General features: G+C 30.3%; 2 protein-coding genes across 7 annotated transcripts in view; both read left to right on the plus strand.

Annotated features, from left to right (window-relative positions):
- The window catches only part of LOC142323126 (testin-like), a 201,138-nt gene that overhangs the window by 105,715 nt on the left and 74,697 nt on the right, over positions 1-20,726 (plus strand). The gene's annotated exons all lie outside the window — the stretch shown is intronic.
- The window catches only part of LOC142323125 (laminin subunit beta-1-like), a 118,982-nt gene that overhangs the window by 52,433 nt on the left and 45,823 nt on the right, over positions 1-20,726 (plus strand). For all 4 annotated transcript variants that reach the window (XM_075362348.1, XM_075362349.1, XM_075362351.1 and 1 more), the window contains exons 5-6: positions 2,893-3,023; positions 8,940-9,108. In XM_075362348.1, coding sequence (XP_075218463.1) covers positions 2,893-3,023; positions 8,940-9,108 — 300 coding nt within the window. The remainder of the gene's footprint in view (positions 1-2,892; positions 3,024-8,939; positions 9,109-20,726) is intronic.

Here is a 20,726-nt window from a genome sequence, read left to right on the forward strand (position 1 = left end):
ACTGGTCAAACTGTGAATTATAAATTCTATTTGGAAGTAATGAAACGTCTGATGTGTTGCATTAGTCAAATCTGGCTTGAGTATCGGGATCCGAGCAGTTGGACTCTCTTCCATGACAATTCCCCGGCACACATGGCAATATTTTTAACACTTTATTATGCCACAAATCAAATCACTATCTTATCCCACCTGACTTGGATCCAGCAGACTATTTTCTATTCCTGAAACTCAAGTTGAAATGAAAGGCTGCTTTTTTGATGACATTCCAGCCATCAAAAGGCTTGCACTGAGCAGTTAAAGGCGATCCCACAAAGTGATTTTTCTAGAGCATTTGACAGGCTCTACCGATGCTGCAACAATTGTTTAACTAGAGAAGGGTTCTATGTAGAGGCCTGATGTGAGTAAATTTGTTTATCTTTAAATCTGTATTTTTATTGAATTTAGTTCAGGAACTTATCTGACATACTGTGTATAAAAAGAACAAAATTACTAATTTAACTTTTTGTTAGAAACTTTTTGTTTCATATTATTCATAGGAGTTTTTATGTCACGCTGAATGTTGATTGCAGAAAAATATATGCTGCCAAATCCTCCTCTGTTAGTCTGTTCATCATCTTTGAACACACAATTTAGTAAGAAAAAAAGATTTTCACAAGAGTAAGTAGAAGAGAGAATTCTTAACAAGATTGTTAATTTTTTATAGAGGGGAAAAGTATCTAGCATGTTATTCCACGCTTCTAATGTATTTTCAATACAGATTTCTAATTTTTTATTCTGTGATTATCAATTACCTTCCAAACCATGAATAATTTTCTGCATACTCACAAATTTATTTACCCAGTTTGGATTAGATTGCAGATTCATAATTTGCATGACTAAATTATTTAATTGCATCCAGCTAAGGAGCTTATTATCAAAACCCTAACTATCAAATAAATCTGTGAAGAATAATTTTTCAATCCTTATAAAATCATGAAATCTTTGTGAAGGCTGTTGTTTAATGGAAACAAGAACATTTGTAAATTCACAGGTGAAATTCCAGTTTCTTTTTTCAAAAATTTGCCCTTCATCCAAAGAATTTGTTAGTTTTGGAAATATTCAAATTTGTCAGATTTGATATCTCTAATGAAAATATCTAAATTTAATTTCAAACCCCTTTATCTGTCCAGACATAACTTCAATTGTCTTCACATGTCCTTGCAATTTTTTATATTGATGGTGTTTAGATGTAATGTTATGTCCGTGAAAAACATTAATTTGGTAACCATTTTGGTACATAAAGTTCTTTAAAATCTGCCTTATTATATTCATGCAAAAATAGGGGTATTTCATACAAGCAATTTACAAATTTTTCTGAAGATATGGCTCAACTCAAACAAAATATGTTATTGGACATTAAAAGAATATCATATTCACAATCAACATTATTTAATTTTTTTTTAAATGGCCTTTATCAACATCTTGTGCAGCAATAAAATTTATAACTATTAATCTGTCACTTCTTTTAAATCGCTAGTACTGACTTCAGTACAGAGCATTCCCTAGTGAATAATTCAGTGAATTCCTATAATCAATATCGTACAAGATCTTTAAATAAATTAACAAAACCTGATGCCAGTACCGTCATATTAGGTTCTCCATCCATCATAACAGAAATAATTTAAAAAAATTGATATTAAGGCTTGTTATTGTTAATTCATGGATGAAAATTTCACATATATAATATTTGTAGTTCATGTTCTTTTCAGTATATTTTCTATTGTAAAAATTCCTCTGGCATTTTGTTTCCTTTTGAATGTGCAAAAATTGCTATTGAACCGATAACTTTTTCTCAATTGTTTTATCCCAAAAAATTGAGAAATAATCACAACTATTAATGTCGGTCTGAAGTCGATCGGAAATGTTAGCAATTATTTTTAAAATTCTTTAATCGTATTTCTATTTATCTGCAATTTTTGAATTGTTTGAAGAATTCTTTTATTGTTGAAATCTTGAAATAAACTGGGAGCAGCTTTTTACATAACTGTTTTTAAAAACTCTCCATCAGAAAGTGGTTGGCCTTCAAAAAAGAAATTTCAAAATTGGTTCTCTTTCATTGTTAGAGATTATGACAAATTTTGATGATACATTCAGTTGCTTTTCAATTACCCTTAAGTGTAAAAATAATTCTCTTTTTTCTGTAATATTTTTTCAGAGATTTCTTTTTTATTTGTTTTAAAAGTCATTTAATAGAGGATATTCAGCATACTCTAATACTGTACTTCCAAGCACAGAACACAATGACTCCTATCACCATTTTTAATAAAACCATATTCTTATAGGTTAAGTTAGGTGGTTCTTCAGATGGTTGAAGTTTTGAATAAAGAGAAATTATTCTACACAATAATATTTTTCTATAGTTATTTGTTTTTCAGTATTTTAATTTAATGTAAATATGTTCATGTTCATCTATATTATTACTTTTTAGAAATTATTATTTTAAGGAAATTGTATCAATACTGCAAGCAGTAAATGTAAAATAAATGATAATTTTGAGTAAAAAATTATGATGTATGGTAAATTATTACATAAGGTGTTTCATTATTATAGACATCTGAATTGAAATTATTAATGTATTGATTACTTACTTATCCATGCTAAATGAAGAAAGTTAATTAAACATAATACTGACAGTTCATTATACAATTTATTGTTAATCTGATTATTCTTCTTTTACTAATCATTAAGGGACAAATGATACCACTGAGAGGAATCTGTAAATTATTTAATGATTTAATTAATTAATTTGTATAAAATTGCTAGATTAAAATCATTCTAATTTTTAATTGTCTTTTTAATTTCATACTTTTGAGGATTGGAAACAAAGTTTAAGAACTAACATTTTTTTTTAAGGAGCGATACTGTATTGTTCCACATGTAGAAGAAACGAAGAAGTGTTTTTGCTGTGATTCAACACCTCAGCATGCAAATGATCCAACAAAGAGCCATCGTATAGAGAATATTGTTTATAATACATTCCCTGGGTAAGTAATTTATATTTATAAGTTATGAGGCATATTCATAAAGTAAGGGCTGTTCGGTCATTAAAAAAATTAACTCATGAAAAAAGGTTTCTACTTACAGTTTTGGTTTACTATATATGTACTTCACTTTTCCACATAATCACCATTCAGTTCTAAGCAATTTTTGTAACACTGCATCAGTTCTTTAACCCCTCTGCATAGAAGTTCACCGCCTGGGAATTGAACCAGTTGGAACAGCAGTCTTGAGTTCCTCATCGTTTTCAAACCGTTGTCCACCAAGCCACTTGTTCAAATACAAGAATAGGAAGTAGTTGCTTGGTGCAAGGTCAGGACTGTATGGAGGGTGATCAAAAAGTTTCCAATGAAAATCTTGAATCTTCTTCTTGGTTAAGGCAACAGTGTGAGGACGCACATTGTTGTAAAGGAGGATACACTGGATGATAGTTTCCTGTGTCATCAATTTTGTATTGCACGTCTCAGTTTCGTGAGTGTTTTACAGTACATGTCAGCTGTAATTGTTGATCCACATTCCATGAAATCAACCAAAATGATGCTCTTTTTGTCCCAAAAAATGGTAGCCAACATTTTTCAACTTTAGTACGGAGATTGCTTAAACTTTTTTGGTTTTGGGGAATTTGAATGGCGCCACTGCATTGACTTGTTTCAATTCTGCATTGGTGTAGGGTATCCACGCCTCGTTGACTGTAACAATGTGGGAAAACAAATCATCTCCATCTTATCAATAGTGGTCCAAAAACTCTCCTTCACTGTACATTCTATGGTCTTTGTGTTGGTCGGTGAGCATTTTTGGTACCTACCTTGCCCACAATTTGTGATATCTGAACTTTTCTGTGACAATTGTGTAGATAGAGGTGTGTCCAACATGCAGAAATTCATCAGCCAGAGCAGTAATCGTCAATCAGTGATCACATCACAGTTTTCAGTTCACTTGTTCAACGATTTAGGCAGTCTGAATACTGGGCCTGCCACTCCACTCTTCATCAAGCATATTTGTGCAACCATTTTTAAAGTCTCTACACTATTGCCTAACCTTTCCTTCACTCGTTACTGTAGGTCCATACACTAGGCACAACTCTCGATGAACTTCAGGAGCTGAAGATCCTTTTGCACACAAAATTTGAATCACAGCTCACACTTCACAAGTGGCAGGAGAAATGATTGTCACGGACATTGCAATCTGCAATTACCGGCAGGCAAACGACTACTGAATGAAAACAACAGCTGCAGTGTCTTTGTAAATATTCAATAGATGGCCCTACATGTGTGAAACTGTGTTCAGACCCACTAATATTTAAATATAAGCCGACTGCTGTTACTTTATGAATATGCCTTGTATATTAAATTATTCATTAAGTTTTATTATTATTACTGTTTTTCTACAGTTGACAATGTGTTTTTTCTTTAAATATTGTTTTATTTTTTTGGTTATGTAGTGAACTAAACAAAAATGTATTTGTTCATTTTGTTTCACTTTAATCCTTTGGGAGGAGCTCAAATAAACTGTTTTAGAGTTATGTTTAACCTTAATTACTGATCATTATTCCTGGTAAACTTGTATGTATTCATCTTATTGTGTCACTTTACGATTTTGTCTTAAAATTACAAAACAACTTTTACTAGCTAAAAAATAGTTGTTGAAATACATAAGGTGCAAGTATAAAATTAAAAAAAAAATCTGTAGACTTGAAAAATAGATGTCTGTATACACCATCTGGTCTCTCCATGGTGTTTTTTTTTGTAAATATCAAACAATTATGGTTTCATAATCCTATTATATCCTTTGTCACATAAAGTTATAATTTATGTCTTACATCTAAAAATTATTTTTATTTCTAATATGATTCAAAATAAAGTTATGTACAAGGCATGTTCTTAAAGTTAGGTCTGTTTTGAAATAAAAATAATGCTGAAAAATATGAATAAATTTTATTACCTGCACATTAAAACATCATTTATTTACTACTTTTCTGCATAGCAGCTGCTTTCAACTTCAACACATAGCAGCTGCTTTCAACTTCTATACAAGCATTTCACTAGCTTATTCATTCCCCTCTTTAAGATATTCTGCCGCTAGTGGCTTAAACCAAGCAGTAACGCCACTTTTCAGATCATTGTCACTGCCAAACCTCTGTGATGCAAGCCACTGTTTAAAGTGGAGAAAAAGAAAGTAATTGCTGAGAGCTACGTCAGGACTGTAGGGTAGATGGTTAAAGATTTCCTGCAAAATATTTCCAATTGCCTCACTGTCTGACTTAATGTATGTGGCTGGTCATTGTCATGTAGAAACAAAATCCTGTGGGATATCATCCCATGTTGTGTGTTTTTTTATAGCTTTTCTAAGATATTTTTATGTTTTTCAATACGTATCGGCATTTACAGTAGTTCTACAATCACTAAATTCAACAAGCAAGATACTCTTTTTGTCCAAAAAGAGTAGCCATATGCTTCTTTACAGAATGTTCTTATTTGAACTTCTTCGGCCAAGAATATGATGAATGCTGCCATCACATCAACTCCTGCTTTGTCTCAATGTAGAATAAGAAATCTAGTTCATCTCCAGTAACAATGCAATCAAACATTCATTTTCATAATGCCACAAAAATTCATGCGCTGCAGCAAGACATCTTTCCATGTGTATGTTGTTCCATGTGTAACACCCATCTGGCACACAATTTTTTATAACCCAATTTTTCAGTCAAAACTTCATAAATCGTGGAACATCAGAAACAATCAGTGACGGTAAAGTGCCAGTTTTCTTGGGTTTTTCATGAATTTTATCAATCAAATCATCAATGGTTGGCTGTCATTCATCCTGGTCATTGATAATAAATGACGGCCCTTACTTACATAACCATCTTACTTTAATAAGGTTTGACATCACCAAATGAAAATAACATTCACTGTATTACTTTAGTCACATGTAATATTTGGCCTGTAAGCATTACAAATTTCAGCTGCAAAATTGCTTTTTGCCATCTAAAATTGGATTACTTCTCATACTTCACAATCACAAATTGTAGCACTCATAAGTGGATGAATATAAACAACTAACAATAAAATGACTAAACAAACCATTGTTGCTAATAGCTGATTATTGATTGAAATAACAGAGCTACATAAATGCCATCTGTTTGTGTTGTTTATATAGATAGCAAATTCAAAGCAGACCTTATCTTAAAAACGTGCCTTGTAAAATTTTTTTAACACGTTACTGCCCTAAAATATATTAGTGTAATTCACTGGTTTAGATAATATAAGAAATGAAACTAAGTTAGTTTACACAAAATTGAATGAAATTAATAAAATTCATTAAATTTGATATGATGTTATATATCATAACTGTAACCTTGTTTAATAATTTAATGTCTTTCTTAAAATAATTATCAAAGGAAAAAGCTTATCCATTTTGTAATTATAATTTAGTTTAGTAATAAATTCTTAGATTGAATTGTTTCTAAGCATAATTTTAATTTGAATTAATCCATTATAACATAATTAATAATCATGTATTGCTATTTTAATTAAAATTGTTACGTTTCTTAATATTCACTTTTCAGATTTTTTTGTCTTTCAGATTGATTTATTACACAAGGGCTTAAATACAAACCTTGAACTTTTTTTAATTCTATTGAAAACAAACAGTAATTAAAAAAAAATACCTGTTACAAGTTTCAAAATCTATTAACTAAAATTTATAAGAATGCTTTTATTTAACAAATCTTTAAAAATATGTTATAAAATTATCAGCATTTGTCTGATGCTTTATAGAGATAAAAATACAAGTTAAAGTCAGTGTTTGCTAAATTAGTTTTTTAAACACTTTGCCAGCTACAAAAATCAAAATAAAGTCTTGAAATTGTAAAGACACTTTTTAAAAATGGTTATAAATGTGTAGACCCTATAAATATTGTACTAAATATAAGTACTGAAATGTATATGTAAAGTTAAATGCAAGAAGTTTTGGTCATCATATATCGCAAAACTTTCATCCTCTTACATATTTTAATTGATTTCTTGTGTAGTCAAATGTGTTGTAATTTTAGGTAACTAGTAAAATATCTTTAAAAAAGTACGGCTTGTTTTTTTATATTTTCTTTTCAAACTCTTCAATTTGTTTCTAAAACACACCTTTTGTTTTTGTATATTTTTATAATTTATCTTTAATTTTATCAGTTCTAACAAGCTTGATGTTGAAGTTTTATAATTATAAAATGATTGAAGAAATTAGCTTAAAAATGCTACTTAATAGTAGCAATATATGTTTATGTTCAAAATAACCAGAGCTAGTTGAATACCCTCTATAAAGTTAAGTAAGTAGACCGACCAGTACATAACTCTACTACTGCCACTACTAGGATTAAAAAACTATTTATTGATTTAAGTTAAAGCGATGATAATACTGAGGTATTCATCTAGAGAAAAAAATAAAAGCTTTATATTATTATTGTGACTTGAATGTTATAATGTTATAAAGTCATGATTCCCACAGGCAGGAAAGGTCAGGAATCTTTAGAAAAAAATCAGGAAAAATTGCAAAAAATGTCAAAGAATTGCATTTTTGTTACTGAATTAAGATTATATTATTAATAAAAGTGTTTTTTAAGTAATGCCATAATATATTTGATTTACTTTCCAGGCATTAGGAAGTGGCAACACCATTGCCCAAAACATTGCAACTATGTGCATCAGCCTGCCATTAACAAGTCCTGTTCTTACTTACATTCCCTAATTATTCTTTTATATTAAATGAGGAATATTCCAAGTTCCAGTTAGTTGTTTCACTGGTGAAATTTTAACAAAAGTTGCCATTGAAAAATTTAAAGGTTTGTAACTGTTATCTTAGAATTTTTCTCAAACTACCATGATTTTTTTTGTATTTTAGGTAATTAATTGCTTTTAAATGGAATCCAGAAAGTTTCTGTTTAATGACCAGTGGTTAGATATAAACTTAAACCCAGAATTTAGTCGGTTGAGAAGAGGTAGAGATGTGTATTGTGCTTTTTGTGATGTGTGTAAAAATTTGGACTCTGCAATATGGGTCGAAGGCAGTGATTTTGCACAGTAAAGGAAAGCAGCATAATGAAATATTTAATTAATTAAGATAAGGAATTCTCAGCCTTCACTGAACAATTTTTATCTCTCAGTGGTACTTCAACTTAACAGACTAAAACTTTGATCAACGGTTGTGAGAACATTATTTTGTGATACATTGTATATTCTTTGCTTGGATCTGCTGATTAGAGTAACAGTATTTCAGCAGCAAATGATACATTTGTATCCTCGACTTCATTTACGCAAAATGGCAATATAATTACTTCTTTTTGTTATAAAGATATTTCTAAGGTGGAGATTATGTGGGTTCTCAATGTTGTACGACATAAGTTATCCCTAAGTTCATGTGAAGGTATTGGTGCAACTTTTAAAATTATGTTTTCATAATAGTTGTATAGCTTGGAGCTACTAAATGCTCTTGTCATTAATGATGGCCTTGCATCATACTTTGATGGTATTCTGCAAATATGTTAGATTAATAATGACAAAATATTTATCAAGTAAATGTTAATACGTTTGTTTTCTGTACAAATGTATATTGTAAAAAAAAATCATTAAAAAATAAAGTTTAAAATGAATGTAATAATAAATAATAAAAAAAGGTATGAGTTGGGCGGCTATGGTGAGGTTGGAGGCTGCAAAAAATAAAATCTATATATTTTGTGGAATAAACGGCAATAGCATAACATTATGAGTAAGGAAATTTTTATTAAATCGGTTAGGAAAAAGTAAATTTAAAATTCAGTGGGGGAACTCTTGTCAATTTTTTATAGTTATCTAAGTTAAATAATAAATTATTTGTATTCTCTTAACTTATTCTTTATATCTTTGCATTCATAATAGAACTAGAACACGGTCATGGTGGCAGGCAGAGAATGGTAAAGAAAATGTCTCAATTCGACTTGACTTGGAAGCTGAATTTCACTTCACTCATTTGATTATCACTTTTAAGACTTTTCGTCCAGCAGCTATGCTTATTGAACGTTCTTATGACTTTGGTAAAACTTGGCAGGTGATATTTTTTTCATTATTGCATTTTGAAGATTTCTTAAAATTATTTTACTGTTACTATTACATATTATAAAAACATCTCTTAAATCCCACCTTATTCTGTGAGGCGTTAAATATTAAAAATAGATAATTTGGTATTCGAAGCTCAGATTGTTGGTTAATCAAGCAACCTTATAATGCTTATAAATGATAATAAAATATTATTTTTAGTCATATATATTTTTACAAAATTCCAAAGAAGATAAGAGTTGTGTACAAGAATTAAAATCCAAAACTAGATGTGCGTTTCAGACTGGCCAGTAGAAGTTGGGAAGTTAAGTAATTTACTTGTAATTATTTTAAGTTAACCTTTCAGCTTGGACTGTCAAAAGCAATAATCTGAATTCTTTAAATTTTTTTGTATTATAGTTTGCAATAAGTCTTTTTAAAATATGTTGTAGTGTCTTTTGTTTTATTGCTTAAAATAATTTTTATTGTTAATTAATTAATTTATTTCTAGTTAGTCTTTTTCATTTATATATATATATACTTTTTTATCTACAAATTTTGATATAAAACAACAAGAATGCATTTTAGTTAGTGATTTTAATTTTTGTAAATGGGGCTTGATTGTTTCTCCTGGTGATTTTATTTCAAACCGTTCAACACTATAGCTCATTCTTTGTAAGGGTATTTTTAATGAAACATTCAGGATATGTTTGGAGCAAAATCTGTGGGTAACGACTTATAAGTGCAAAATACTTATTACATTTTTGGTATGTGTCATGATAATTGAATTAATTCCTTTGTGAAAGGTGATCAACAAATGAAAGAAGAGCAGTTCTATCATAACATAATGGGTTCTTTTGTTCTGCTTTATGGTTCTTACAATTAGATAAACATATACATGATGAGCCAAATAAAACCAGCCTCAGGAAATAAAAATTAAAAATTAAAAGCAAAAAGTAATATTAAGTTACTTACATTTATTGATTCTTGATTACAGTGATTTTGGAAAAAAATTGTTTAAAATGTTGCAATGTAATTTTAGTTTCTGTTCAAAATGCTCACCACCAGCTGCTATGTAAAGTTCAGAGTAGTGAATCATGTTCAGAAACACTTTCTGCAATTCTTCAACTGGAATTCTGGCAATCTCTTGTTGTTTGTTATCTTTCAACTCTTTAAACGTCTGTAGCTTGCTCTTGTGTATCCATTTCAGATAGCCCTATGGGTAAAAATCGGCCAGTGATAGGGCTGGAGATCAGGGTGGCCACAAGTTTCGTACTGACTGTTCTATCCTTCATGAAATCTCAGTGGATTTGAATTAGAGGTATGGCAAGTCGCTTCATCTTGTTAGTATCCATAAGAAAGTTCTCCTGGAGTCAAGTTATGTGTAAATTCTTTATAGTCATAAAAAAAGTCTGTGTTAACAGTCTTATCAAAGAATATTGGTCTGATGATCCGGCTTCCAGAAATTGCACACTAAACACAAATTTTTAAATCGTGGACTGGTTTCTGATTGGCTTGTTTGGGTTTTGTGTAGCCCAGTGCCACATATTCTGAGAATTAATGTAGCTTGATAAATGGAATTACACTTGATCTATTGAAATGAAGAGAAAAGTATCAAGGAATCCTTTTTTAATATTCTGCAAGAGCCACTGGCAGTAATTTACTTGTTTACCCTGATTTTGTTGTTTTAATTCAACCATAGCACTCATACGGTAGGCTTTCATTTGTAAACTGTGAAGTATATGTTGAAGCGATGTTCGAGAAACTTCTGTTTATTAGGCTAATTGTCATGTTGACCTGTGAGGACTCCTTCCAATACAATTTGCTACATCAGAGACAACTTCTGGAGTTCAAACAATTGGCTGTTTCACTCTTTTCACATTGGTAACAGAGCCAGTTTTTTGCCACTTTTTCACTTAATCTTGAATCTTTAATTTTACTTCTAGGATACATCCCTTGAAACCTTCCACAAACCAAATTTATTAAAGTTGTACAAACAAATTCCTCAGCAATGAAAATATGCTGCTCAATTGAATACACCATGACGTACAAACACTACTTACTGAATGGGAGGGGCTTATGAATTAGTCAATGACCTTCAACTAATGTGCATGTGTGACAAACATACCATCTTTTGACAGAGAATGTTTCAGAAGATATTGTCTTATGAGATACTGCGCGAGATAGCTGAGACCGGTTTTATACAGCTCACCCAGTATATTATTTGTGCAACCAGATCTATTTATACATATTTTAAAATCATATTGGTTTAATTTTAAAATCCTAGCAAGATATCAATTACCCCATTTACCCTGTTGGGTAGATCATAATTTTCACTGCACACAAACTTTCCCTAACCTTGATCTCTTTCCCTTATCATTTCTGAAAGTGCAAGTCTGACGCTGCTCAATACTTCATGCTCAGAATGCCAGAACCTGAAGAGCCAATACTTCTTCAGTATCTGGTATAAGGGGCTGCCCATGGACTGAGTGGGGGGAGACTTGTAATTCTTTTGTAGTGACTGCAAAACAAAACTAATTATTAATATAATTATTTAATAATGTTCTGTACATAGACATTGGCGAATACTGGTGCATGTTTAATTTATTGAATACATTATATTTTTTGCACAATCGGCAACAATAAACTACCCTGCAATGCTTAAAGTGTAGTAGTGGAAGATATCAAAACAATGTCGCACTAAAGAGTGCAGCTTTGGCGGTACCTTTGTTTTATGACTTAGCTATGTGCATGTTCAATTTACTAAAAACACTACATTTACAATTACATTCTTTACATTATGCAATCAACTACTCACATTATAGTGAAATGGTTTACTTTTAATTGTTGCAAAAACATAAATCTTTATTCCTCTTGAAAAAAAGACAAGGAATTTTACATAATTTTTTCCGCACTGAAAGTTCTACTTTGGGAAGTGGAAGTATAGAAAAATCGAGTGAAACAGAAAATGAATGTCCACCAAACAAGAAAAATAAATTTGCTTTCACTAGACACTAGAATAATGAATACTTGAAATATGGTTTTATACTTTGTCCAGATTCTATAGAAGATGATGTATGTCCGATGAGAATAATATGTTAGGAAGTTAAGAATAATGATACCATGAAACCGATTCAAAATGTTGTGACATTTAAAATCAAGATATCGCAAACTAGAACAGAAACCATTGGAATATTTTAAACGACAAAAACAAGAATTTAATCTCCAAAAGAAAAGATTTAAAGGAACCTTTATTCAAAATAAATCACGATTGAAATGTTCATATTTAGTTTCACTACATGTAGTCAAAATAAAGAAATCATTCACAACCTGAGAAAATTTAATTAAACCGGTCTTAATTGATGTTTGCAATGAAATGCTTAAACCCTCACCTGCAAATCAGATCAGATCAATTCCTCTTCCAAATGATGTAATTAGTCTTTGAATTTTGAATACCAGTTAATAAAATGTATTAAAGAATCATCAGTATTTGCCATCCAGATTGACAGATCATATGATATTTCTAAAAAAAAGCTATTTTGCTCTGCTATATGTGGTATATTGACTATTCTTTTGAAGAAATTAAAGAAGAACTATTATTTTTCAAAGATTTAGATTCCCACATGACAACTTCTGAAGTTTTTGATTTATTGAATTCGTGTACTAACCATTCCTTAAACTGGAAAAATTGTATTGGACTGTGTACCGATGGAGCATCAAATATGACTGGGAAACATTGCAGTGTAACAAAAAGGATTCAAGAAATTGCTTCTGACATATTATTAACACATTGTATAATACATCGCCAGCACTTAGCAGCCAGAAATATGTCACCCAAATTAACCTTAACCTTAAACTTAAAAAATGTTCTCCTGGAATCTACAAAAATTGTTAATTTCATAAAGAAAAGTGATCATAACTCTCAATTATTTGTCATTTTTTGTCAAGAGGGAGCAGCACACCAACATCTCTTCATGCAGAAATAAGGTGGCTCTTGCGAGAGTACATGCTTACCAGACCTTTCGAATTAAGGACGGAAGTGGAGATATTTTTGGTAGAAAAACAGCCTTCGTTATCAAAATGTTTTGGAAAAACATTTTGATAAACATTTTAATGGAATTGTATATTGGATTGCAAAACTGGAATATTTAAGTAACATGTATGTTCCTTTTATAAACGACTTAAATTGAAGTTTGCAGGGAAGTATGACAATTACATTTAATTTATCTACAAAGTTGATGCATTTACAAAAAATTAAATTTTGGTTAAAAAACCTGAAGAAAATAATAATCCTGATGTATTTAATTCATAATAAAATTTTATTATTATTCTAAAGGAATTAGTAGTTGATAATCTGAATCTAGTAATAAGTTAACATTTACAGTCATTATATGATGGATTTTGTAATTGCCAACACCCAGTTTAAAAATCATAATAGAAGAATACACATGGAAAAAACCAGGTAGTACTGCAAGGTATCAGATAGATTATATAATGGTTAAGCAAAGATTTAGAATTCAACTCATTGACTGCAAGGCTTATCCTGGAGCAGACATTGATAGCGACCATAATTTAGTGATAATGAAATGAAATGAACAAAGAGAACCGGTAGAAAACCTTGACATCAGGAGATATATTCCAGCTGATGGATGAACATAGAAATTATAAGAATGCTAGTCATGAAGTAAGTAAAAGGAACTATTGACAATTAAGAAATAATATAAACAGGAAGTGCAAACTAGCAAAAGAAGTGTCGATTAAAGAAAAGTGTTCAGAAGTGGAAAGAGAAATGATCATTGGTAAAATAGATGGAGCATACAGGAAAGTTAAGGAGAATTTTGTGGTACATAAATTAAAATCTAATAATGTGTTAAATAACGATTGTACACAGATTTATAATACAAAAGGAAAGGTCAGTAGGTGGGTGGAATATATTTAAAAGTTATACGGAGGAAATGAATTAGAAACTGGTGTTATAAAGGAAGAAGAGGAAGTTGAAGATGATGAAAGGGGAGAAACAATACTGAGATCTGAGTTGAAGAGAGCATTAAAAGATTTGAATGGCAGAAAGGCTACTGGAATAGACGGAATACTTGTAGAATTACTGTGCAGTATAGGTGAGGAGGCAATTGATTGATTATACAAACTGGTGTGTAATATTTATGAAAAAGAGGAAGTTCCATCAGACTTCAAAAAGAATGTTATAATCATGATACCAAAGAAAGCAGGAACAGATAAATGTGAAGAATACAGAACAATTAGATTAACTAGCCATGCATCAAAAATCTTATCTAGAATTCTATACAGAAGAATTGAAAGGAGAGTGGAAGAAGTGTTAGGAGAAGACCAATTTCGTTTCAGGAAAAGCATAGGGACAAGGGAAGCAATTTTAGGCCTCAGATTAATAGTAGAAGGAAGATTAAAGAAAAACAAACCAACGTACTTGGCATTTATAGACCTAGAAAAGGCATTCGATAATGTAGACTGGAATAAAATGTTCAGCATTTTAAAAAAATTAGGGTTCAAGTACAGAGATAGAAGAACAATTGCTAACATTTACAGGAACCAAACAGCAACAGTAATAATTGAAGAACATAAGAAAGAAGTAGTAATAAAAAAGGGAGTCTGGCAAGGATGTTCCCTATCCCCGTTACTTTTTAATCTTTACATAGAACTTACAGTTAATGATGTTAAAGGTCAATTTAGATCTGGAGTAACAGTACAAGGTGAAAAGATAAAGATGCTACAATTTGCTGATGATATAGTAATTCTAGCTGAGAATAAAAAAGATTTAGAAGAAACAATGAACGGTATGGATGAAGTCTACGCAAGAACTAACGCATGAGACTAAACAAGAACAAAACAAAAGTAATGAAATGTAGTAGAACTAATGTAGATGAACCACTGGATATAAAAATAAGAAGAGAAAATTTTATGGAGGTAGAAGAATTTTGTTATTTGGGAAGTAATATTACTAAAGATGGACGAAGCAGGAGCGATATAAAATGCTGAATAGCACAGGCAAAACGAGCCTTCGTTTTTGATGTTAACGAAATATAATTTGTTAACATCAAAAATTAATTTAAACGTTTGGAAAAAATTTTTGAAAGTATGTGTTTGGAGCATAGCTTTACATGGAAGTGAAAGTTGGATGATCGGAGTACCTGAGAAGAAAAGATTGGAAGCTTTTGAAATGTGGTGCTATAGGAGAATGTTAAAAATCAGATTGGTGGATAAAGTGACAAATGAAGAGTTAGTTGTTGCAGCAAATAGATGAAGAAAGAAGCATTTGGAAAAATATAATTAAAAGAAGAGACAGACTTATAGGTCACATATTAAGGCATCCTGGAATAGTCGCTTTAATATTGGAGGGACAGGCAGAAGGAAAAAATTGTGCAGGCAGGCAACGTTTGGAATATCTAAAACAAATTGTTAGTGATGTAGGATGTAGGGGATATACTGAAATGAAACTACTGGTGCTAGATAGGGAATCTGTAGAGCTGCATCAACAAGTGACTGAAGACAAAAAAAAGTATGATGGATTTGAAAAATATTTCCCTAGAAACATAAACTTGCAGGAGATGAATTTATGGATAACTAATACTTTTATTGAAAATAATTGCAATAATGTACATGTAAGTAACAAAAACCAAGAACGTCTCTTGGAACTGAGTTCAGACATAACAATAAAAAACAATTTTTCAACTTTAAATTTAATTAAATTGTAGATTGCAATAAAAAATGAATATCCAAATTTACATAACAAAGCTATGAATGTGCTGCTTACCTTTGCAACTACATATTTGTGTGAAGCTGGATTCTCACCTGTGACACTTATTGGAAACCAAAACAAGAAATTGTTTATCAGTAAATTCATCTCTATTCGATTAGGTTTAAGTAATTTACAACCAGACATTGAAACAATTGTTTAAAATGAGCAATAACAAATTTCTCACTAACCTTAATGATTTACGATTAATTTTTAATTTGGTTTGTTTGTTATATTAATACAGATAGAAATGATATTAATATGTATATGTCAATTTAATTACTAATAAAGTAAAAATATTATAAGTTTTTTTTGCTCGTCAAAAATTCTAAGCCGAGGGTATGCCGGTTTCTGTATATTTTTCTATAATTTTACCAATTTGCCATAAAAATAAGGTTGACAGTCACTTTACCAAAATATTTATGGTAGGAAGTACTAGTGTGATTTTCTTCAGCAATATTTTTCTATAAAAAAAAAACAAAAACAAAAACTTAACTAAATCAAAGATGTAAATGAACCGTTACTTAACAGGGCTTAAGTATATAATTTAAACAAAACTAGTAGGTAATGATAAAACAGATCATCGGAACAATCTCAAAGTAAAACTGAAAACATAACATTATTAATGTTTGGGTAAAAATGTCCTTAATAAGCACTGCTCTCTGTTGTACAGACAGCAGAAATTTAGATTGGCTTTCTATAAAAATGTATAAAGAGTAGCCATGTAAATTATAAAGCAGGCAATTTGAGTCTTGATAATGGTGACCATAGATCAGTTAATCATATTGACAATGGTGAACCATTGAATTTGGATGATTTCATCACACAGCTTGATACTTTTACACCATTGTGATGGTTTTCCCTGAATTTTTACTATAAGTTTTACATTTATCAGAATGTATTGATAGAAAATATGTCAATAATTATGGTGCTTACAGTTAGGCTGAATAAAAATAGTCTCATTAAAAAAAATATTATTTTAATATTTACAATGAATTTATTTTATTTTAACTGAAAATAAAATGATTTTAACTATATAGTTAGGAAGGATTAGGAAGAGGTATTTAAAAATATACATTTTAGGGTTCCTTTATGTAGTTTGATATTAACAGAATTTTTTATTTCTATAGAGGCTTGATTTAATATTCAGTTATTAAAAAATTGGAGTAGTTACTAATTTCATACAACAAAAAAAAATTATAATTTCAATATTCTGAGATTTTAATGTTGGTCTGTATTAGAATAATCTTGTTTCAAAAGAATTTACTGGTGTTCAGAAATATTAAGGATATCCTATTTTATACTTCTCAATAAAATAGCTATAAAACATTCATTCGATGGTACTAATTAAAAGGGTATAATGCAAAATTTGGTCATCTAGAAAATTTGCCTTCCTGGTGGTTTTTTTATAAAGCATCTGCATAAAAATAATAAAATTCAGGTAAAAAGATATGTTTTATGATAGTAAATTAATAACTAAGGTAAATAACTGTCTCTGTAATAACAGAGATTCAGTACAAGTTTTACTTAAAGTAGTAAGCAGGTGGTTTTGGAAGTACATCTGATATGCAGTAGTCTTTTAATTCATATTTTACTGTAGATGACTATTTTTTCTAAATTTAATCTAATATTTGGTGTAAAGTTTCCTAGAAAATGGTTTAAAGAGTGGCAGCTCATTGCTTGAAAGTTTGTTACTCTTAAGATATGTATCATTTATAGAAGTGAGAATTACATGGTATGGCAAAAACATCTATGGCTTGGAATTTAATCATATATAAAAGAATCTTTAAAAAAAAATAATAACAAAGTTATAAAAATACAAAGTAGTAAATTATTGATGAAGGTAATAATACATTTAATTTATTACAGTCGACAACAGACAGCAATAAAAAGGAAGTGTTAGGTACCTGATCTGTATAGAACCAGTTGGGCTGGAAATTCAGCCCATTTGTCATAATCTTATAAAGAGTTTTTAAAATTTACAAAAAATTCATTTGAAAGGTCTGAAATTGTGATATGATGTTTACCACTTATGATTTGTTTAAATATTTGAATAAATTCATTAGTCATGATTGAGTGTTATCCTTTCCCCCTTGATCAGTATATCTTTGCATATCTTTCTGAATTTTCAGTACTTCTCTCAAACAGTAGTGTCATTTAAAACTTATATAACACAATTATCGTTGGATCTTAATAGCACTGGTAATCTTCTTCTAGGAAATTGAATCGTACCTTTCACCTGAACGAGTATGACTACCACCACCACAGAATACTTCAGTATTTCAACAACTGATGTTTTACCAGCACTATTTATCAAAGTAGAATTACCTAGCACATTGGGTAAAGAAATAAAAAGTAGTAGATGCTAATACTAGGCTATTTTAAGTAACCACTAGGTTTTGTATGAATAAAAAAATTAGTTACAACTATGTTTAGTATCAACTTGGTTTTTCCAGATTTTTAATAAGTTAATTACTTAACAAATAAAGTGAATAAAAACAATTTCAATTTACTTGATTTTAATTTAAGTAACAATTAGATTTTTTTAAATATCATAGAAGGCATGTAGTACCAGCCATGGTGATGTTCTTTAAATATGTAACAGGAAATTGTACAGTGAACGAAGGTAAGTAGATAAGAAGTTACTAATACGTTTTGAAAATGAGAATACTGATTTTTTAACAATTGTGTTATTTCTAGAAACACTGAAACGTGGTGCTGTTTCATCCAGATTGCTGACAAACTTCCCAGGACTTTACTGAACATTGGATTTTCATTCCCTTTATTGTTAATTTTCTACTTTACGGCAGATTTTATATTAACATTTTTAACTGCATGGTTGTTACCCATTTACCAAATGCATGAGTACAAATCAATGATTTTTTCTCCTGCATGTTTCTTCAATAATATCATTTCCGGCAACTTACACTTTTCAAATGCTATTTTATTTTTCGATAATAATTTTACAAACAAATCGCTATCTGTCTTTTGCCTATTTCCTCTTCATCTAATGAAGATGTCATTTTCAAATAATTTTAAAATATCAACTCTTTAACGCTTCTTTACTGAAAGATGGCTAGTGCAAATGATGTGAAATTAAGATTATTCATTTCAAGTAGCAACCAGAAGGTGTCATAACATGTCAGAACGTGTCAGTGTGATCACATGTGTGTGATTCATTGGAAGTTTAGTAACAACTAGAATAAAGCAAACTTAGTAGTTACTTAACTTTATTAGTTATTAAGTATATAGTTACTAAGTTGCTTTGAGTATCTATTAAGTTGGCCTTTCATCCAGAGGTCCTGGGTTCGAATCTATAAGTTAATAAACTACCATGTCAGGCATGGCATTTTCACTCGCTACAAAATTGTCATATCATCTCATCCTCTGAAGCAACACCTAACGGTGGTCCTGGAGGCTGAGAAAAAAAGTGTAGTTATCACTTAAGTTTTTTCTGGGTCATACTAAATTGGAATAGTTACTAATATGTTGGGGAGAGGCATCTCGGCAACCAGAAGGGAGGTCGTGATGTCTTTGTGAACCAGGAGGGACCCCAATGAGAGCTCAGCTTTAAGCTACATACAAAAGGAGGGCTAGTCTACAGCCACGTCACTTAGGGCCGACCGAGGCAGCGTCTTTTAGGCAATTGCCGGTAGCCCCTAAGTCGCTAAAAATGGTATAAAAAAAAGTTACCAGTATATTAGTATTGTTAGTAGCAACCAACATTAGTAATTAACTTTTATTCGTTTTACTGAATATTGTGGTTTATATTCTGTGTATTTATGTTATTCTACTGTCTAAATATATATTGTACTATTGCTACACTTTTGTTTATGTGGGCTTGCATTGAAATATTAATGTGTTATTTATGTTATTGTGTGGTGTTATACGATATGTGACTTACCTCATTTTTATAAAAATTTTGCTTGACTGTAATATTATATACTGCATTGTGACAGACTTTATTTGAAAAGAAATCAATTGTGTAACAGGAATAGAAGTGTGGTGTACAGCTACTAGGTGAGTGGTACACACCCAAAAAGTTGCTCAGAAATACGAAAAACCAATGACCATCATTCTAATTGCAAATTTCCATCTTACATTTTGTTTTTGAGGGTGCTGAATCTTAATATGTAGTTTATTTTGATCTAGAATTAGGGGAAAATTGTTCAAAATTGACATTTTAGCGAAAAATGAAAAAAAAACTTGTTTCGTGAATTCTTGTGTTTAACTCACTTTATCTCAGCTGTTTATTAATATTTCTGTACAAAATTTTAATAGTATGATGTTAAAGTAATTTTTCGAAAAACAAGACCAAAGCAAATTTTCCAATGCATTCTCCAGCTAAGTTATACATTTTTGAAAATTATAGGGGCATTTTCATGAGAGCACATTCAATCAAAAGTTGAGTGACAAAGTTTTGAATTTTCACCTTTAAACTATGCAGTATTACAATTTAAGACATGAAGTCTTTCACAGAGTTTCAACTCTTAATATGCCACAAAAAAAAATTATGAAAATTTAAACTATACCATATGTAGTGTGGGTGGCGGGCACATCAGGAGCTGCCTCTCACGCCTGCTATTTGCATACGCATGCCGACTAATTACTAAAAATATACAATACTGAATACTTTGTTTTAAGGTGTATTTTTATGTATTTTCATTGCTAATCAGACTATTTGATAACAATATATACATTATTATATCTAAATGAAAGTGATACATTTAAAATTTACTTTGAATTGAAGAAACTGCTTTTGTATTTGTATTTTCTTTAGATAGGCATGTTTCGGTATCAATAAATTATTTAGTTTGTTTTGACTTTTCTTTTAGAACAATTATTGAAGTTGAGCTCTTAAT

The sequence above is a fragment of the Lycorma delicatula genome, chromosome 4 (genome assembly GCF_047948215.1).
Source record: "Lycorma delicatula isolate Av1 chromosome 4, ASM4794821v1, whole genome shotgun sequence".
Taxonomy (NCBI): domain Eukaryota; kingdom Metazoa; phylum Arthropoda; class Insecta; order Hemiptera; family Fulgoridae; genus Lycorma; species Lycorma delicatula.